General features: G+C 32.6%; 1 protein-coding gene across 11 annotated transcripts in view; it reads left to right on the top strand.

The window, feature by feature from the left end:
- The window catches only part of TSGA10 (testis specific 10), a 91,099-nt gene extending 75,039 nt beyond the window's left edge, over positions 1–16,060 (top strand). For 7 of the 11 annotated variants that reach the window (XM_031959124.1, XM_031959127.1, XM_031959125.1 and 4 more), the window contains 6 exons: positions 6,068–6,253; positions 7,848–8,057; positions 9,654–9,856; positions 13,216–13,320; positions 13,493–13,645; positions 15,685–16,060. In XM_031959124.1, the coding sequence (XP_031814984.1) occupies positions 6,068–6,253; positions 7,848–8,057; positions 9,654–9,856; positions 13,216–13,320; positions 13,493–13,645; positions 15,685–15,709 (882 nt within the window). In that variant the 3' untranslated portion in view covers positions 15,710–16,060. Of the gene's footprint in view, positions 1–6,067; positions 6,254–7,847; positions 8,058–9,653; positions 9,857–13,215; positions 13,321–13,492; positions 13,874–14,452; positions 14,579–15,684 lie in introns of those variants that run through there. The other 4 variants (XR_004232915.1, XM_031959129.1, XM_031959130.1 and 1 more) reach the window with 4 other exon arrangements.
- The last annotated feature ends 2,326 nt before the right edge of the window (positions 16,061–18,386 follow it).

Below are 18,386 nucleotides of genomic sequence, written 5' to 3'. Positions count from 1 at the left end.
GTCTGTTAATAATACTAAATTTCTACACTTACTTTCTTTGTTCTTCATTGATAATAGTTTATCCTTGAATTTTTTTTCTCAGCCTCATTTCCAGCTTCTGTTTATGTCAGTACACTAAAGAGACATTGGCTGTACACTATCACTTTGCTTTGATCTTTTTTGATATGTTTCCCTAGATCTTCCAGTCTTATCTGTGAACTTAGTACTCCATCTTTTCCTTAGTATTCTACTACTTCTTCTCCTGAGTCTTAGTTCCTTCCTTCTTACAATACATAACTGTTTACAACCATTATATCTACTTCTGGGATGGTAGCATGAGGTGATTATATGTGACAACTTCTGTGCTTCATTGTGTACAATACAATTCTGAGAAAACAAAATACCTCTCTTCAGGGCCATCTTAAGTAAAAGAGAATGTGTTCATTTACAAAGAATTCTTGTGGGGTTTTTTTGTTGTTATGTATTGTTGCATTTTGTCAGGCATTCATTTTTTTTTATTAAAGCCTTTTATTTTCAAAACATCTGCATGGATAATTTTTCAACATTAAGCCTCGTAAAACTTTGTGTTCCAATTTTCCCACCCTTCTTTCCCCACTCCCTCCCCTAGATGGCAAGTAATCCAATATATGTTAAATGTGGTAAAATATATATGTTAAATCCAATATATGCATACATAGTTATACAGTTGTCTTGCACAAGAAAAATTAATAAAAAAGAAAAAAAATGAGAAAAATGCAAGCAAACAACAATAAAAAGAGAGAAGATGTTGTGTTGTGATCCACATTCAATTCCCACAGTCCTTTCTCTAGATGTAGATGACTCTCTTCATCACAAGACCATTAGAACTGGCCTGAGTCACCTCACAGGTGAAAAGAGCCACGTCCATCAGAATTGATCATCACATGATCTTATTGTTGTCATGTACAATGATCTGGTCCTGCTCATTTCACTCAGTGTCAGTTCATGTAAATCTCTCTAGACCTCTCTAAATTCAGCCTGCTTCTCATTTCTTATATTACATTATTATACAATAATAATTTATTTTATTTATATTACATATTAAATAATATATTATAATATATTGCATATTATATAATAATATTCCATAATATTCATATACCATAACTTATTCAGCCATTCCTCCACTTCAGTTCCAGTTTCTTGTCACTTCAAAAAGGACTGCCACAAACATTTTTGTACATACAGGTCCCTTTCCTTTCTTTAATATCTCTTTGGGATATAAGTCCAGTAGAAACACTGCTAGATCAAAGGATATGCACAATTTGGTAGCCCTTTGGCCATAGTTTCAAATTGCTCTCCAGAATAGTTGAATTGGTTTACAATTCCATCCCCTCCAATAGTCATCATTATCTTTTCCTCTCATTTTAGCCGATCTGAGAGGTGTATAGTAGTACCTCAGTGTTGTCTTAATTTGCATTTCTCTGAGCAATAGTGATTTAGAGCACCTTTTCATATGACTAGAAATGGTTTTAATTAATTTCTTCTTCTGAAAATTGTTCATATCCTTTGTCAGGTATGTGTGTGTATATGTGTGAAATTTTTTTTTGTTGTTACCAATTTCCATCAACTTCTGACCATTTCAAGGAAAAGTTGTAATGAAAGCTTATTAAAACTCTAATTATCTGACCTCAACAGTGATCCATTAAGAGGGTTTTGGTTTTAGTGAGAGCTTGAGAATCTATCAGAAAAATCCACACTTTCATTCCCTCCCCATCTCATTTTTTCAGCTTCCTTTTATGTGTTGTCATCTCCCATTAGATTAAGCTCTTGGAGGGAGATACTTCAGGTATAAATAGTTTCATAACAGATTGTCACTTTTTCTAAGTCTAAAGCCAGGAACAAATTTGGATTGAGGCAGCATTGATGGACCAATTCATAGGTTGACAGATAGCATCAACCTGACCTTAGTGAATGTGACAGACACCCTCTCCAAAGTAATTTAACAATAACTGATAATGGACGGACATTTTTTTGTAGTTCAGAATAATTCCATGTGTTCATACAACATGCTTAACCTTCTACCTGCACATTTCATGGAGAAATACTAAGTTGACTACTAAGAAATGAGATGCCTGGAGCATATCAACAGGAGTAGGAAGATATATATTTGCAGTAGCTGCCATGCTGAGATGTGAAGAACTTGTAAACTTAGAAGACCTATAGAAAATTTTAGGTTTTTACAACTCCTTTAGCTACTTTCTTTCCTTTTGTCACTATTCTGATCAATTTTTTGAGGAATGGAAGAGCTTTCCCGCTGTCCACAGCTAATCAAAAATGCTTTTAGGCAACTGACACAAGACTACTTCTAGCACCTCTTGAATTGGTCATTTAGCATAGCACTCAATGCTACTGACCTTGAATAGGAGCATTCTTTCATGGCTTAATCATTGATCTACCTTGTTCCCCCTGTGTGCTTATTGTTCTCAAGCTTAAACCTCCTAGGCAGAGCTTTATGGTTTAGGAAAAGCTTATTGAGAAAGATCTGGAGAGAAAGCTTAACATCTAATTATCATTCAGATCTAGTCACTGGACTTTAAAGCACTTTTAATCAGCTTTCAGGCTGTACCAGTGCTAAATCTGATGGATACTACTTTTTAGCAGTTTAGCAGTTTCATTCTGTAAACTCTCCTGTATTTATGGGCTCTAGACTGGTGGGTTAATGACTAACTGAGGAAAATTTGATAGGTAGCAGGTCAACAGTCAGCTTTATGAGATGTCTTATAAACTGAGAAATTTACTACCTTCTTTTATCTCTTTTCAGAAGCAGATAGCTTTCTCTATTCCATTTGGGCTCCAAGAAAAGGACCAGCTAGAAATACTGTCTTTAACTTCTCTATAACCTAACTGCCAGGAAAACGTGATTATTCAGAATGTACATATATATCCATATTTACCTACGTATAAACACATATATACATATATATGTATACACACACACACATATAGACATATACACACAGAGGGAAACCTGTGTTTTCTGGCAATCACATAATTTTCATTTCTCATTCAGGAAAGCTACTCCTTTGGACTTCTCTGTAGTGACCCTAGGAATTATCTTTATCAGGAACTTCATCATGTTGCAAGATCAAATCAGATCAGCTATAGTAGTTCCACCTCATCAGTTCCCTCTACTTCTGAGACTCTTTTAAATGGAGGATGGAGAAAGGAACTCCTTTCCAAACCTCCTTTTAAGGGGAGCCGTCCAGGCTGGCCATCTCCTCATTTCCTTTGACTTCTTTATCATACACTTTCATTCCTATCCCTCCCCATTTTTTCAGCTTTCTTTTATGTTTTGTCATCTCCCATTAGATTAATCTCCTGGAGGGAGATACTTTAATTTTTGTATTTGTAACCCTAGTGCTTATCAATGTCTAGCATATAAAAGATGTTTAATAAGTGACCATTAACTGATTGACATCTAGAACAATATTCGTTTCTGCCTGTGAACTTTATTTTTTTATTTTATTCAATAATATTTTATTTCCCCAATTACATCTAAAGATAGTTTTCAACATTTATTTTTGTAAGATTCTGAGTTCCAATATTTTTATTCCCTCCCTTACCTCCCCCCTTCCCAAGACAGCAAGTAATCTGATATAGGTTATATATGTGCAGTCATTTTAAACATTTTTATATTAGAGTGTGAAAATAAAATCAGAACAAAAGGGATAACCATAAGAAAGAAAAAGCAATTCCCCCAAAAGGTGAAAATAGTATGCTTCAATCCACATTTAGTGCCTATAATTCTCTCTTGGATGAAGATGTCATTTACCATCCCAAGTCTATTGGAATTGTCTTGGATCATTGTATTTATGAAAAGAGCTAAATCTATCATAGTTAATCATCATATAATCTTGCTGTTACTGTGTATAATGTTCTTCTATTGCTTGCTTCACTCATCATCAGTTCATGTAAGTCCAAGTTTTTTCTGAAAACAGCCTGCTCATCATCATCATCATCATCATCATCATAATGTTATCATAATAATGACACTGCTGGATCAAAAGACATGTACAGTTTTATAGTCTTTTGGTTATAGTTACAAGTTACTCTCCAGAATGATTGGATCAGTTCACAAGTCTACCAATTAATTAATGTTCCAGTTTTCCCACATCCCCTCCAATATTCATCATTATCTTTTCCTGTTTTCTTAGCCAGTCTGAGATGTGTGAGGTTGTATCTCAGAATTGTCTTAATTTGTATACCTTTAAATAATAGTAATTTAGAGCATTTTTCATATGACCAGAAATGGCTTTAATTTCTTCATCTGAAAATTGTCTGTTCATATCCTTTGACCTTGGGCCAAGATCAAATTGGGGGATCACTTGTATTCTTATAAATTTGACTCAATTCTTTATATATTTTAGAAATGAGGTCTTTAGCAGAACACTGGCTGTAAAAAACTTTTCCCTAAATTTCTCTTTCCCTCTAATCTTGGTTGTATTGATTTGATTTGTATGATTTTTAAAAAATTTAATGTATTTAAAATTACCCATTTTGCATTTCATAATATTCTTTTGTAATGTCTATGCTAGCTCTCTGGAGGACCTCAGGATCAGCCTGAGTCCTTGGTCTTTAGTGGAGGAGTGAAGGAGGCAGGAGAGCTGCCACGTGCCTGGTCAAAGATGGAGTCTGGAATCTGGCATCTTCCCTCGTGTAGGTGGCTGAGAGTTCCCAGTTGTCCCAGCCTTTAAATACTTGAGTACAAGTATTTGTACATCACTACACCACACTAAGCACATACCAGCTGTAGAACATTACATCATTACATCACATTAAGTACCACATTAAGTATGTGCTTAGCTAGAGAATCATTATCTCATCAATCACACCGAGTTTTAAGTATACCTTTTCAGAATTTAGGCCCTCTTCTTTCTTCAGCTCTTCTTTGGCTTGAGTTTTTCCTTTTACAGATTAGAGAAGTAGATTATCTTTTGTTCTCCTAATTTGCTTATAGTGTAATCCTTTGTCTTTAAATTACCAACCCATTTCGACCTTATCTTGTTATAGGGTTGGTCAATGACTAATTTCTGCCATATTATTTTTCAGTTTAACCAACAATTTTTGTCTAATACTTACATTTAAGCCAGAATCTTTGGGTTTATTAAACACTAGGTTACTATAGTCAAACTATAGTATTGTGTCTTGTGCCAACTATTCCACTGATCCATTACTCTTATTTCTTAGTCTGTATCAAATGACTACTGCTTTATAATATAGTTTTGGGTCTGGTATGGCTAAGCTACCTTTGCATTTTTTTTCCATTAATTCCTTTGATAATCTTTACGTTTTGTTCTTCCAGATTAATTTTGTTAATATTTTTCTAGATCTATAAAATTATTTTCTGGCAGTTTGATTGGTATGGCACTGAATAAGTAGATTAATTTAGGTAGAATTGTCATTTTTATTATATTAGCTCTGCCCATTGCCCATTAGCAGTTGATATTTTCTCAGTTGTTTGGATCTGACCTTATTTGTGTGAAAAGTGTTTTGTAACTATGATCATAAAGTTCCTAGACTTGTCTTGGCAGGTCAACTCCCAAATATTTTATGTTGTCTACAGTTATTTTAAATGGAATTTCTCTCTGAATTTAGGGTATTATTTTAAATTGTTTGAAGAAGTATTTGCAAGAATCTGGCAATTTCTTGCTTCATTTCAATATCTTCCCAGAATTCCCTTGACTTTTAATATTAAATGGTTACTACTGCCCCAGTTAAGAGGGAGTTCAGCTGTTAGCCCTTGTTTTCACCATATGACTAGCCACTTAGCGTGAGTTCATCTGGAAGAAGTAGCAAGTATTGTTCTAGATTTAAGAATAATACTGATAGCACTTTATCCTTTAATTGCAGCAGCAGAATTCATGTCCCCAGCATCCCATGGAATATGGGTTGCTTAGCTGGTATTTATAGTCTAGGTTTGTACTATAAGTAAGACTTGCCTCTTTTCTTCAGCAGCTTTGATACATTGTGTTAATTATCTGACTTAAGTTTTAATTATTTTCTATTTCAAATTCATACAAGTAAAACCTAAGATGATTTATTTTAGGAGGCTGAGAACCGGCAACTTATGGAGGACCTCCGAAAGGCTGTTGAACAGGCTGAAAGCTGGGAAGCGAAAGCCCGCCAAACAGAGGCAGAGAACAACAATCTCAAACTGGAACTTTTAAGTGCAGAGGCAGAGAATAACAGGCTAAAAGAAAAAGTGGAGTCACTCAATAGAGAGGTTGAGCAAGTAAGCTGGGAATATATGTCGGGAATTGATCTTGAATTATAACTAAATAGTATTTTGTAAAGCTTCCAAAACCCCTTAAACACCAGAGTGATTCTTTAATTTTTCTCATGAGGGCAAAAATTAAGTTGTGACTAGAGGACTTTTCCTAGATGCAGCTTTTTGTTAGAATTAACATTACTTTAGTTTTATATTGTACTTCATAGTTTTGAAAGCATTTTCATATTCATTGTTGAATTTTATCCACAATGTTAATATTAATTCTAGAGAAAAAAAATCTGAAAATAATTGAGTATGATTCCTCAGCATTCTTAAACATTTAAAAGCACTTGACTTTTATTTTTAACATAATACTGAAGTTTTTAACATGCAGTCAAACGTAACAACAATTGATGGATTTAATTGATGGTTACTCAGGTCCTTGATTTTCAAGATTCTGAAGCAAGCACTAGAGACCTGTCAGTCTGTTTTTTATTTTAATAAGATCAGTGTCACTGTGACTTACATTAAGAGCTGGGTGTGAGAATGTAAGATTTATTTCAAAAAAATTATTTTTTCTCAGTAGTATTTCGTTTGCCTAATTACATGTAAAAATAGTTTTCAGCACTCTTTTTTTTTTTTTTTAAAGATTTTGAGTTCCAGATTTTTTTCTCTCCCCATCCTTTACCTCCCCCTCTCCCCAAGACAGCATGTAATCTTATATAAGGGATACATGTACAATCATTTTAAATATTTTCATATTACGTTGCAAAAGAAAAATCAGAACAAAAGGTAAAAATTATGAGAAAGAAAAAGCAAGCCAAAAAAAAAAAAAGTGAAAATAGTATGCTTCAATCCACATTCAGTCTCCATAGTTCTCTCTCTGGGTGCGGATGGCATTTTCCATCCCAAGTCTGTTGGAATTATCTTGAATCACTGTATTGCTGAAAATAGTTAAATCTATCATAGTTGATTATATAATTTTTCTGTCACTGTGTATAGTGTTCTTCTAGTTCTGCTCATTTCACTCTATCAGTTCATATAAGTCTTTTCAGGCTTTCTTAAAATTAGCCTGCTCATCATTTCTTATAAACCAAATGTAATATTACATTTTATTTATATAGCACATTTCATTCAGACATTCCTCAATTGATGACTATACTCTCAATTTCCAATTTCTAAAGGCCAAGATTTTAAAAAAATAATTATATCACAAAACACCAGGTCAGGCCGCTGACAGTGTACCAGTGTGATCAGGCATCCAGATTTTTGTATTTGTAGTCTTTAAAGCTTTTAAAAGTGCAGGTTTTTATTTTATCTTCAAGAAAGAACAACCCAAACCTTGATTTTAGAGTTTCTATAAAAGCTTAAAGATTCTAGTTTACCTTTTTCTCTGATGTTATGAATGTACTGTCTATATATCAAAGAATGCATCCTATAGTATTGGCAATTAAGTTTTGTTGTATTTTGTTTTAAATGTCAGTTGCTTTTCTATTCTCATTCTCTCTCTCTTTCTCACTCTCTCTCTCCCTCCTTTCCTTCCTCTATTTCCCCCTCTTTCTTTTTTGACTTAAATTGTTATTTCTCTGTGACTAACTTAGTCATCTTGTCCTGCCAGCACCTAAATGCAGAGAGGTTGTACAAGTCTCAGATTGCCACTTTGCACAAATCCCTTTTAAAGATGGAAGAGGAACTTCAGAAGGTTCAGTTTGAGAAAGTCTCTGCCCTTGCAGATTTGTCTTCCACACGGGAACTCTGTATTAAACTGGACTCTAGCAAAGAACTACTCAGTCGACAGCTTATTGCCAAAGACCAAGAAATAGATATGGTATTTAAAGGAGACATTAAAAACAGTTATTTGTTTATATCGCATATGTTCTCTGAAAAATTTAAGGGGCTCCAGCCCTCTGTAGAAAAATGAAATTTCATTTTATAAAGGTTTATGGTTTTGCATCCAAACATTAAAAGATGCCTTTCAATCAGAGAACTGTATTTTTGAGGTCCATAAATTTCATATTCTCTGCTGTTTCCTAAATAGCTCAAAAATCTGTTAGTTTTTTATTAAGATTTAAAATGAAATCGTATTTTAAATTTGTCATTTGAATTTATTTTCATTCAGAGGAATTTAAAGGAACATATGATACATTAACCAGAAGAAAATCTTTTAAGTTTCTACAGCTAGCATGTAGTTATGATTATATATTATTATCACATATATGCAAATATTATGTCACATGTTATTATTGAATTATAATTTATTTTTAAGTGAATGAAAATAATTTTCTTAAATATTAAATAAGTCACTTTGATGTATGATGAAGAAACAAAGTTTTATGTTTCATAAATCTGGGCTAGTGTCTATAAAGAGGGAACAGATATTAATGCATCATTTGGAGTCATATTTACACTTTGATTTAAAGCCATTTTTTGGAACTCAGGTCTTCTTTAGCTTTAATCAGTATTTCCTTTTAGTAAAAGTAATACCTGCTTGAGTTTCTTAAGTAAATGAGAATTTTTTGTCTTTCTATTTTCCTTGTAAGGGAAGACTTTAAATATATGTTTTTATGGAATGGAAATTCTCAGAGAGGCCCAGCATCTTTTGTAAGATGTTAAATGCTTATTCCCTTAGAACATTCAGTTCTAACTAATGAATGTACTAAAAGCTATTCTTCATTAAAATTACATTAACCTAACTTTAGTCTTTAGCTGAAATGATACACACACACACACACACACACACAGACATATCTAAAACTAGAGGACACAAAGTAGAAAAAGTATAATTCCTTTGGTCTTTGATTGTTTTTTGCTAATTTTTATTTGGAATTTGTGAATTATAGAATACTGGTATTTTTACCTCTTGTGGTCTAAATATCTGCCTAAAAAATTAATCTACTTAGATACAGTTTTATAGTTCTCCAATATAAAGTTTCTATCATTTATGTTATGCATTAAACTGTAGTAATTCATTCTTTTACAAGTGAGGTTTGAAATTAATTTCATATTTCCTTAATCCTATATAAATTACTATAGTCCACAGGGTAGCTAGAGATCATATATACCCTCCTCAAATTATTTCCCATAATAGAACTACTTTAGTTTTGTAGAGATATAATAAAAAATGCAGTATTACAGAGGAATATTAAAACTAGAAACTTCCAACTTCTGGCCATTGATTCTCTGTTTAAAATTAGTAATGAATTTGGTTTGATCAGGAATGGAGAAAGAATGTTTTCCATTCTTCAGTTTTGAAAAGTCTGATGTGCCCTGCAAATATAAAAGGGATGAAGTAGGCCATATGTTGAAATAGAGGGACAAGAAGCAGTGGTGAGTGAGATACATGATCCTAAAAGTGTGGCCAGATAGCATATTACTTAAGTAAATGTATGGGAGTAATTTTAAGTGTCTTCCTATACTTGTACAGGTGGAGAATGAGTTAGATTCTGCACGAAATGAAATAGAGCTTCTTAGGAATCAGATGGCAAATGATAGAATCTCCATGCAGAATCTAGAAGCTTTGCTGGTGGCCAATCGAGACAAAGAATACCAGACTCAAGTAGCACTTCAAGAAAAAGAATCTGAAATTCAGCTTTTAAAGGAGCACCTTTGTTTGGCTGAAAATAAAATGTGAGTCAGCCAGAAATATATTAACATAAATACATGTTCTGATTATCTAAACTCATGGAAAAATTATGCAGTCATAGAATTTTGGAAATTGAAGAGATCTTCAGGCTACTAGTCCAGCTCCTTTATTTTATATATAGAGAAACTAAGAGACAAATACAGTTGTCTGACCAAACCGTGTGAGTTCACAGAATTTTTTCATTAGAAACAATTATGCATTTTCATATCTGACGAATTTTTACATATGTGGATCCATCTCATCTTTGGTCCCTAGCCCCATCTGTGATTAACCAAAGATGTTTTATTTATGTAGCTGAAGGTAACATCATGATCTCTTTTCACAAGACCCTATTAGCCCACAATCAAATAATGAATTAGTTTAGTATGAATGGAAATACAGAATGGAAAATTAGCAGTGTGGCATGAAAATATTTTGACAAAGTCTAGAATTATAGAATCAGTGACAATATTCATTTAGTGATTTTTTTTAAAGCTATTTTGGTACATTGAGGCCCTGGAAACTATGTTTTGGACCATATTTTTATTTTGATGTCTTTATTATCAGCTGACAAATGACAACTGATAGATGGGGATCTAATACATTGGGAACATAGGAATATGTCCATTTTCAGCTGTCCATGTTCATTTTGATGTAGGTACATACTATTAATGAAATAAATGATAAAATGATTTAAAATAATAATTTTTTTTACTTACCTAAGAAATCTAGGTTTTAGCAGTTTGTGTCACATAATTAAAGATACAAAGAGAAGAAACTGAATCTAATTTTTTTTTTTTTTTGGTTTAACAAGCATTTATTAAGTACTTACTATGTGCGAGTCACTATGCTAACTAAGATTCACAGATATTATCTCATTTTATTCCTACAACAACATTGGAAGATAGGTGATATTATCCCCATTTTTCAGATAAGGAAACTGAGAAATAAAGTGACTTACTGAGGCTCACACAGTAAGTGTCTGAAATCAGATTTGAACTTAAGTCTTCCTTCAAGTCCAGTGATTTCTATCTATTGTGCCATGTGGCCTCCTGCTACTTTGTACTAACATCCATGTTCTCCTCCTAAAATATAGTACCCAAGCCTTGGGGATTTAGAGGCCTTCTTCAGTCTTACAGAACAGTAACTACATAAGTGTTTATATGTATATGTGATGCATATAGATGTCCATATACATCTGCATACATAATTGTAATGATATACTGAAGAATTCACTTAAATTGATAAGATTTAGTTTTTAAAAATTTTATTTCACATTTTCTAGGCATCAGTAAATACTTTCAATATACTTCTTTCATTTAGCTAACATTTATGAAGTGCCTGTTTATGTAAGACACTGGAGATAAAAAGAAAAAAAAACCAAAATAATCCTTTCAAGGAGCTTACTTTCTTCTAGGAGTCAAGAATATATGTGCAGCTAAGTAAATGTGAATTAATTTCAAGTGGAGAGAGTACAAATAGTTGAGGGAAAGTCAGAAAAGAGAGACCTCTATAGAGGGCAGCCTGAGCTCTGAAGAAAGCTAGGGATTCTCTGGGGGCAGCAACCACCACACAGAGCAGAGAATACCTGGGCCAAGTTTGGAGGCCAGAGACCAAAGCCAAAGTATCACAGGGAAGAGCAGTCTGAACATTGACTATGTGAAGGGGAAGAATATGGTACAAGGCTGAGAAGTGGAAGCCATAGCATCAAGACCTTTTAAATATGAGGACAAGGGTTTAGTATTTTTTTCCCCAAAAAACAATAAGGAACTATTACTACAGTGGAAAAAGCATAGGCTCTAAAGCTAGAGGATCATAGATCAATTCCCTCTTACCTCTTATGTAACTTAGATGACTTTGCCTCATATAACTGCTTTGGGCCAGAGTTTTCTTGTCTTTAAAAAAGGGAGTATGACAAAATAAACTTTGAGATTCATTTCAGCTGTATTATCTATGATCCTAAAAGTATTTTAACAGAGTTTTGATATGATCATTTCCATATTTTAAGGATATCAATTTGGCCTTTGAATTTAGAGTGGGCAGAGAGGAGAAAGACTGGAAGCAGGGAGGGCATTGAGGATGCTATTGCAATAGTCTAGGTGAAAGATGTTCAGCTTTGTTTAGTCATCTAAACTAAGGTAAAAATCTGTGCAAGAAGGAAAAAAAGTAGATGGATGCAGAGTATATAGGTAGACTTCACCAGACTTGGCAGCTAAAGTGGATGAAAAAGAAGGAGGCTAAAGGTTGTCAACTAAAGGACTAGAAGGTTAATTTTGCTCTCAACAGAAATGGGATTTTAGAAGAATAAAATGTTTGAGGATGAAGATGATAATTCTGGACATGATGAATTTGAGATGTCTGGGAGAAAGCAAAATGAAGATATTCAGCAGGCAGAGGTATGGAACTGGAGCTGAGGAGTGAGAGATTAGATTAGGGCTGGGTAGTAGATGTGAGAGTTACAATTGAACCTACAGAAACTGATGAATTCTTCGAAGGAGAATAAAATTTAAATAACTGAAAGTGTGTGACATTATATTCCAGTATATTTAAATATTTCAAAGTAGCTAAGACATATTTTACAGTAATGACTTTCACTGGTGAAAGTGATAAACTATTAGGAGATGGTACTAAAAGCATATTAAGTGTCAGAAAAATTGGATTTAACAGTAATAATAATAATACCATCTTTTATAGAATGGTTTTATTTTCAATGTAATAGTTATAGATGGTACAAGTGGTATTCACATTTTCCTGATGAAGAACTTGAGACATAAAGAAATTGTTATTAATGGAGCTAGGATTAGACTCCAAATCTCTTAGCTAGACTAATTTTCTATATCATAGGCTCTTACATTTTTAAGGCAATGTAAGTTTCCAGTGCCCAGTTTGAGAATTGTTAAGAGGCTTTAATATCATTTCATCTAACCCCTTAATTTTACAGAGGAGGAAATGGGAATTAGGATGTTTAATGCCTATCCTAGTTTTTAGTTTGAGGTTTTTAATTTTGTTAGTGATAGTAGTCACAACCTACAATTTTAATATTTGATTTATAGGTTGGATTTGTGTTTCATAATTTATATTCAGTAGGATTACTAGCTTCATGACAGGGAATTCCCAGAATTTTCTTATTTGTAACCAAACACAAATCTTGGGATAATCAGAGAGAATAAAAACATATAGATACATCTAAACTTCTATCTAGGGCAGACCTTACATTTAAAAAAATTTTTAAACCGTGTATATATATGTGATTCATTTTAATTTAGATATAATTGGGAAGTCATTAACCATATATTTTAATATATTGTAGGCGTTAGTGATATTTTCAGCTCCATCATATATCCTTTTAACTTTTTTTACACAGGGCCGTCCAAAGTCGAGACGTTGCCCAGTTCAGAAACGTAGTAACACAATTGGAAGCTGATCTAGATATTACAAAAAGACAGCTAGGGACAGAGCGCTTTGAGAGGTAAGTTGACAGCAATTTATTGTTCATCTTTCAAAGTATTGCTTTAGTAGAAACCATGGAGTTAGAGAAATTCATGATAAGTAAATCTTAAGATATGATCTGACTAACAATTTACCATGAAGCTAGTAATTCTATTGTTTTTAAATGTTAAAATATCACAATGATCTCTTAGGGAGCGGGCTGTACAAGAACTTCGCCGCCAGAATTATACTTCTACCAATTATTATCACATGAGCTCTACGATAAAACCAACTCCTAGGTGTCATTCACCTGACCGTGCCCTTCACCGCTCCCCTGATCGAGGCCTAGACAGATCACTGGAAGAGTAAGTGGTTCAAGGATCCATTCTTGTGGAAAAACACATGGAGATGTACCCTGAACATTTAGGGGAGGTAGGAAACCCAAGAAACAGCATATCATTGCTAATGATTTTTAAAATTATGTCATGATTGCAGTGCTCTATTTATGTAGAAACCAAAAATGTACTGATAATTACAATGTATGTCTCAAAACATTGAAGTAAATAAAATGCTTTGTGGTATCTAATTTTGCCATAAATGGTTTTTTTATTTGTTAAAGCATTGATTTGTATGTGTATGTATATATACATATATTTACATATATGTATATACACACATATACATATATATTACTTATTTTTATGTATCTCTTATTATTAACTTTCATTTCAAATTGACAGCCAATTATTTCAGTGTCATTGACTGTGGATACATGTACATATTGTTCAGGTAACATAATAGAACAAATATTCAAGGGAAAATACTTTCAAATATCTTTAAGAACAGGAACCATATACAGAATGGATTTCTGAGAAGAATTCATATCAAGCAGAGAACCATTTATTTGGTTTGCATATAAATTAATTGATTGGAGAATAATAAGTAGGTGTTTTATATCTAAATCATTACTTTGTAACATTTTTATTCCCACTAAAAAGCACCAGATTAACCCAAGTGATGGTTTACATTATCTCTTCTTTTTACCTTAGTTTTCCTTAGTTATTTTTATAACAATGCATTTAAGCTATACAAAGCTAACAACTACTTAATCCTCTCATGAATTTTGTAGAAAAATTATTTTATCTGTCTTTAACTGCAAATCCCTGTTGCAGAGTTCTCTTCTCCCTTTGAAAACCTAAAAGAGAGATCCAGAAGTTGCTTTTCCCATGATTATGCTCCTGAGAACAATTTTGTCCTAGACCAACTTTTCTAAGTTGACAGAGCTCTGGAGCACTTGAAAAGATAAGTAAAAAATGTTGTATTGACATAGTCTAATATGAAAAAAAAAATTAGTTCAGGTTTGTGCTGAATGATCTTATCTTTCAATAAAGTAAGCACATTTTTAAGCCAATGTAAGTTTCCACTGCCCAGTTTGAGAATTGTTAAGAGGCTTTAATATCATTTCATCTAACCCCTTAATTTTACAGAGGAGGAAATGGGAATTAGGATGTTTAGTGCCTATCCTAGTTTTTAGTTTGGGGTTTTTTATTTTGTTAGTGATAGTAGTCACAACCTACAATTTTAATATTTGATTTATAGGTTGGATTTGTGTTTCATAATTTATATTCAGTAGGATTATTAGCTTCATGACAGGGAATTCCCAGAATTTTCTTCTTATTTGTAACCAAACGTACATCTTGGGATAATCAGAGAGCATAAAAATATATAGATACATCTAAACTTCTATCTAGGACAGACCTTACATTTGATTATTAGAAATTTGTTAGTTTACAAATGAAAAGTTTTAAATGGCTATGTGTTTAATGAATATGTTTTTGAAAATAAATCATGTTACAATCAGGCACTGTAATTCTTTTGTCCAAGAAAACAAGTTACAAAAAATAAACATGTGCCAAGAACCTTAAAGAAGAATGAGACCTAAGGAATATTATGACTTTCCATTATCCCATTCTAATTAAGTTTATATTCACATAAACTGAATATTCTTGACTAACTGTATATCCAATTGTCTTGATTTTGTAACATGGTTTGCCATAGGAAACAATGAAGGTGGCAAAAGGAAGGTGAAAACAATAGTTTGTGCAGATTTAGTAAACAAGAGAAAAAATTGCAGTTTTGTTAAAAAGCATCCTTTATCTATTTGTTGTAATGAAAAACACAACATTATCACATAAAGCTCAAATCTCATTTTAGCTAGTAATGTCTACATTTTTCTAGCAATAAAACGAGATTGTGGGTTATTTTTATTCCTGAATTCTGAAAAGTTAGCAAATTTTAAAATTTTGCATATAATAGCCCTAGAATACATTTTTATACATGGTAAAATATACATATGTATGTTTGAATTTGAAAATTTTAAATTAGTATTTTTTTTCTTTTATAGGAATCTGACCTTTAGAGATTTTTGACACATGAAGGTTCTTCATCCTCTGGAAAGCAAGGTTAAAAAACTGCACTCAAGTTTATGCTATATAATTGATTTTATCTTTTGAATGCTTGACAATGTTAAATGTATTTATTGACCTCAAGAGAACAAACTCTGAATCAGCTGTGGTGTTCTGTTTCATACACCTGATCCCTGTTGTTATTATGCCATATTGCAGAGTCTTGACATTCAGAAGGAAAAATGCATATGGCTGTATCAATCCACACATTAATAGTGAGTGTAAAGAAAAAGATTTGCCTACTCCACTATTGAAGGCTGTGGAATAACATTGTTCCTCGAGAGAAAATAAAGAAACTTATAAAAAGAGGGAAAAGTGTTTTACAAAACTGATTTCTTTTCCTTTTTTTGGTATCTAATGTGGTTGGTTAAATTTTATCCTTGTGATTTGTGCTGTCATGTGTAAAAAAATTGTGCCAAAATTGGCAAGCTTTTTTTTTTTTTTTTTTTTTAATTTGATCAATACCGGCTTGGGACCCAGTATTTCTCTCCATTTTGGAACCAACTTGATAAGTTCCATATCATCTGATTTCAAAGAAGCAGAAAGTACAAGTGTGTCAGTGATATTTAAGTACACTGTTTTCTACAATTGTGTTTACTCCCACTATTTTTAGAAAGGTAGGTGATGATATATCTGTAAAGAATGTAAGATAACAATCTGTATTTTTAATAAGTTTTCTTAAAAAAAATTAAAGTACTGTAATCAAATTTTTTGCTTGTGACAGATTTCTGTAGTCTGAAGTATAACTGAAATTCAGTGACAAGTTTCAAAATTTTTCTGAAACCTTCCTACTTACTATGTTCTTAATCTGTTGATAGGCTTCAACTTAATAAGAATTTGAATGCCTGAGCAGTGTTAATCATTTATATTTTACTTCTTTTGTGGAAAAAAAAGCACAAACTTGTTTCATTGAAATTAGACATTTAATGCAAATAATTTTCCCATTTATATACTTCTTGGCCATTATGACCACAGTGACATAAATCAAATTATTTTAGGGAATGTCTTTTCAAGAGGTGTTTAGCATTCTGATCATTTATTCTGGACTCATGCTATATAATCACTTAGTTTCAATCAGAAAAACAGACCCAAATTCACTAGTCTAATGTGATGATGCTCGATCAACATTAAAGTAATAATAATGAATGAATCTTCAGAGATATTTTTGTAAGCATTTTGGGAAATCTTATTCAAAAAAGCTTTCTCACTAACAAGTAATATGGTTATGCAAAAGAACTCATTTCAGGGTATCAAAGAGGCCTGACCCTAGATTGTTATGATTTGTGGTAGAAGAAGATTATTTCTTGGTTTTACCTAGAGGAGCTGATAAAGAAATAAATGTAAGAGATATTATGGCTCAGCTTTGTGTAGGAAGATTGGCGTGAAAAAAGTAGAATTGATGATATATGAAAACATTTAAAAAGAAGACTGTCATTAATTTGTATCAATAGTGAGATTGAACAAGAAGAATATTCTGCACAGGCTTAAATTATTTAAAGAGGGCAAGGGGAGATAACGCTAATCCAAATCTGATAATATTCTAAGGAGAAATCTTATCAGAGTAGAACACCTATTCTTTTAGGACAACTCTTATTGCTTTAGAAAACAGTTTAATGATATGAACTATATAGTTTTTCCTCATTTAAAGTATCTAAATATTAGTGTACAAGTTTATTGTTTACTTGTTTGTTATTACAAGAGACAGAGAGAGGTCATCCGGGGTGCTTCAGCTATTATATGTGTAGGTCTATATAGGTATGTAAAAATGACTCTATGTTTGTATGGTGTTGGTGGTTGTGTCCTTCATGATCCCATCTGGGCTTTTCTTGGCAAAGGTAGTGAAATGGTGATGTCTCCTTCTCTAGCTCATTTTACAGTTAAAGAACTGAAACAAACAGGATTAAGTGACTTGCCCAGGATCACACAGTAAGTGTAATTAAACAGTAAGTAAATTATCTGAGGCCAAATTTGAATTCAGGAAGACTTGACTCCATGCTTAATTCTCTATCCACTGTACCACTTAGCTGCATGTGTGTGTGTGTGTGTGTGTGTGCACATATGCATTTATGAACATACATGTTAAGAGAGATAGAATATGTTCTGCTACACAGTATATTCTGTGATGAATATTCTTATTAAGCAAATAATACCTAGCATTTATGCAAGGGTTTACAAAGCACTTTACATGTTATCTCATTTGTGAGATAAGTACTGTTTTTATCTCCATTTTATGGGTGATTAAACTGAGGCTCATAAGTATTGAATGATTTGCCCAGGATCCTATGGTAAGTGTCTGAGATAGACTTTCAACTCAAATCTTTCTGACTCTTAAGTTCAATGCTGTATCTATACTGTTAAATTTAGCTGCCTAAAATATCCTCCTTGCTTTAAAAATATATATAGTTCATCCATATCCATGCATTGTTTGAAAATTAAAATTTAGGCAATTCTTAATTTTCAACAATTATCATTTACTTAATATATAACGAACTACATCAGATAGCAGAGTGGTCTAAAAAATTAACTCATATTATCTTGTGGTTATTAGATTTATACCACAGGATGGCGCTTGGTATGTGGATAAGGCAAACCACTTAAAGCTTACTAGATAACCTGTTTTAAAAGACAAAAATTGACATGA

This window comes from Sarcophilus harrisii, chromosome 3 (genome assembly GCF_902635505.1).
Source record: "Sarcophilus harrisii chromosome 3, mSarHar1.11, whole genome shotgun sequence".
NCBI classification, from domain to species: Eukaryota; Metazoa; Chordata; class Mammalia; order Dasyuromorphia; family Dasyuridae; genus Sarcophilus; species Sarcophilus harrisii.
Note: the sequence above shows the minus strand (reverse complement) of the source record. Positions and strands in the feature narration are given on the sequence as shown.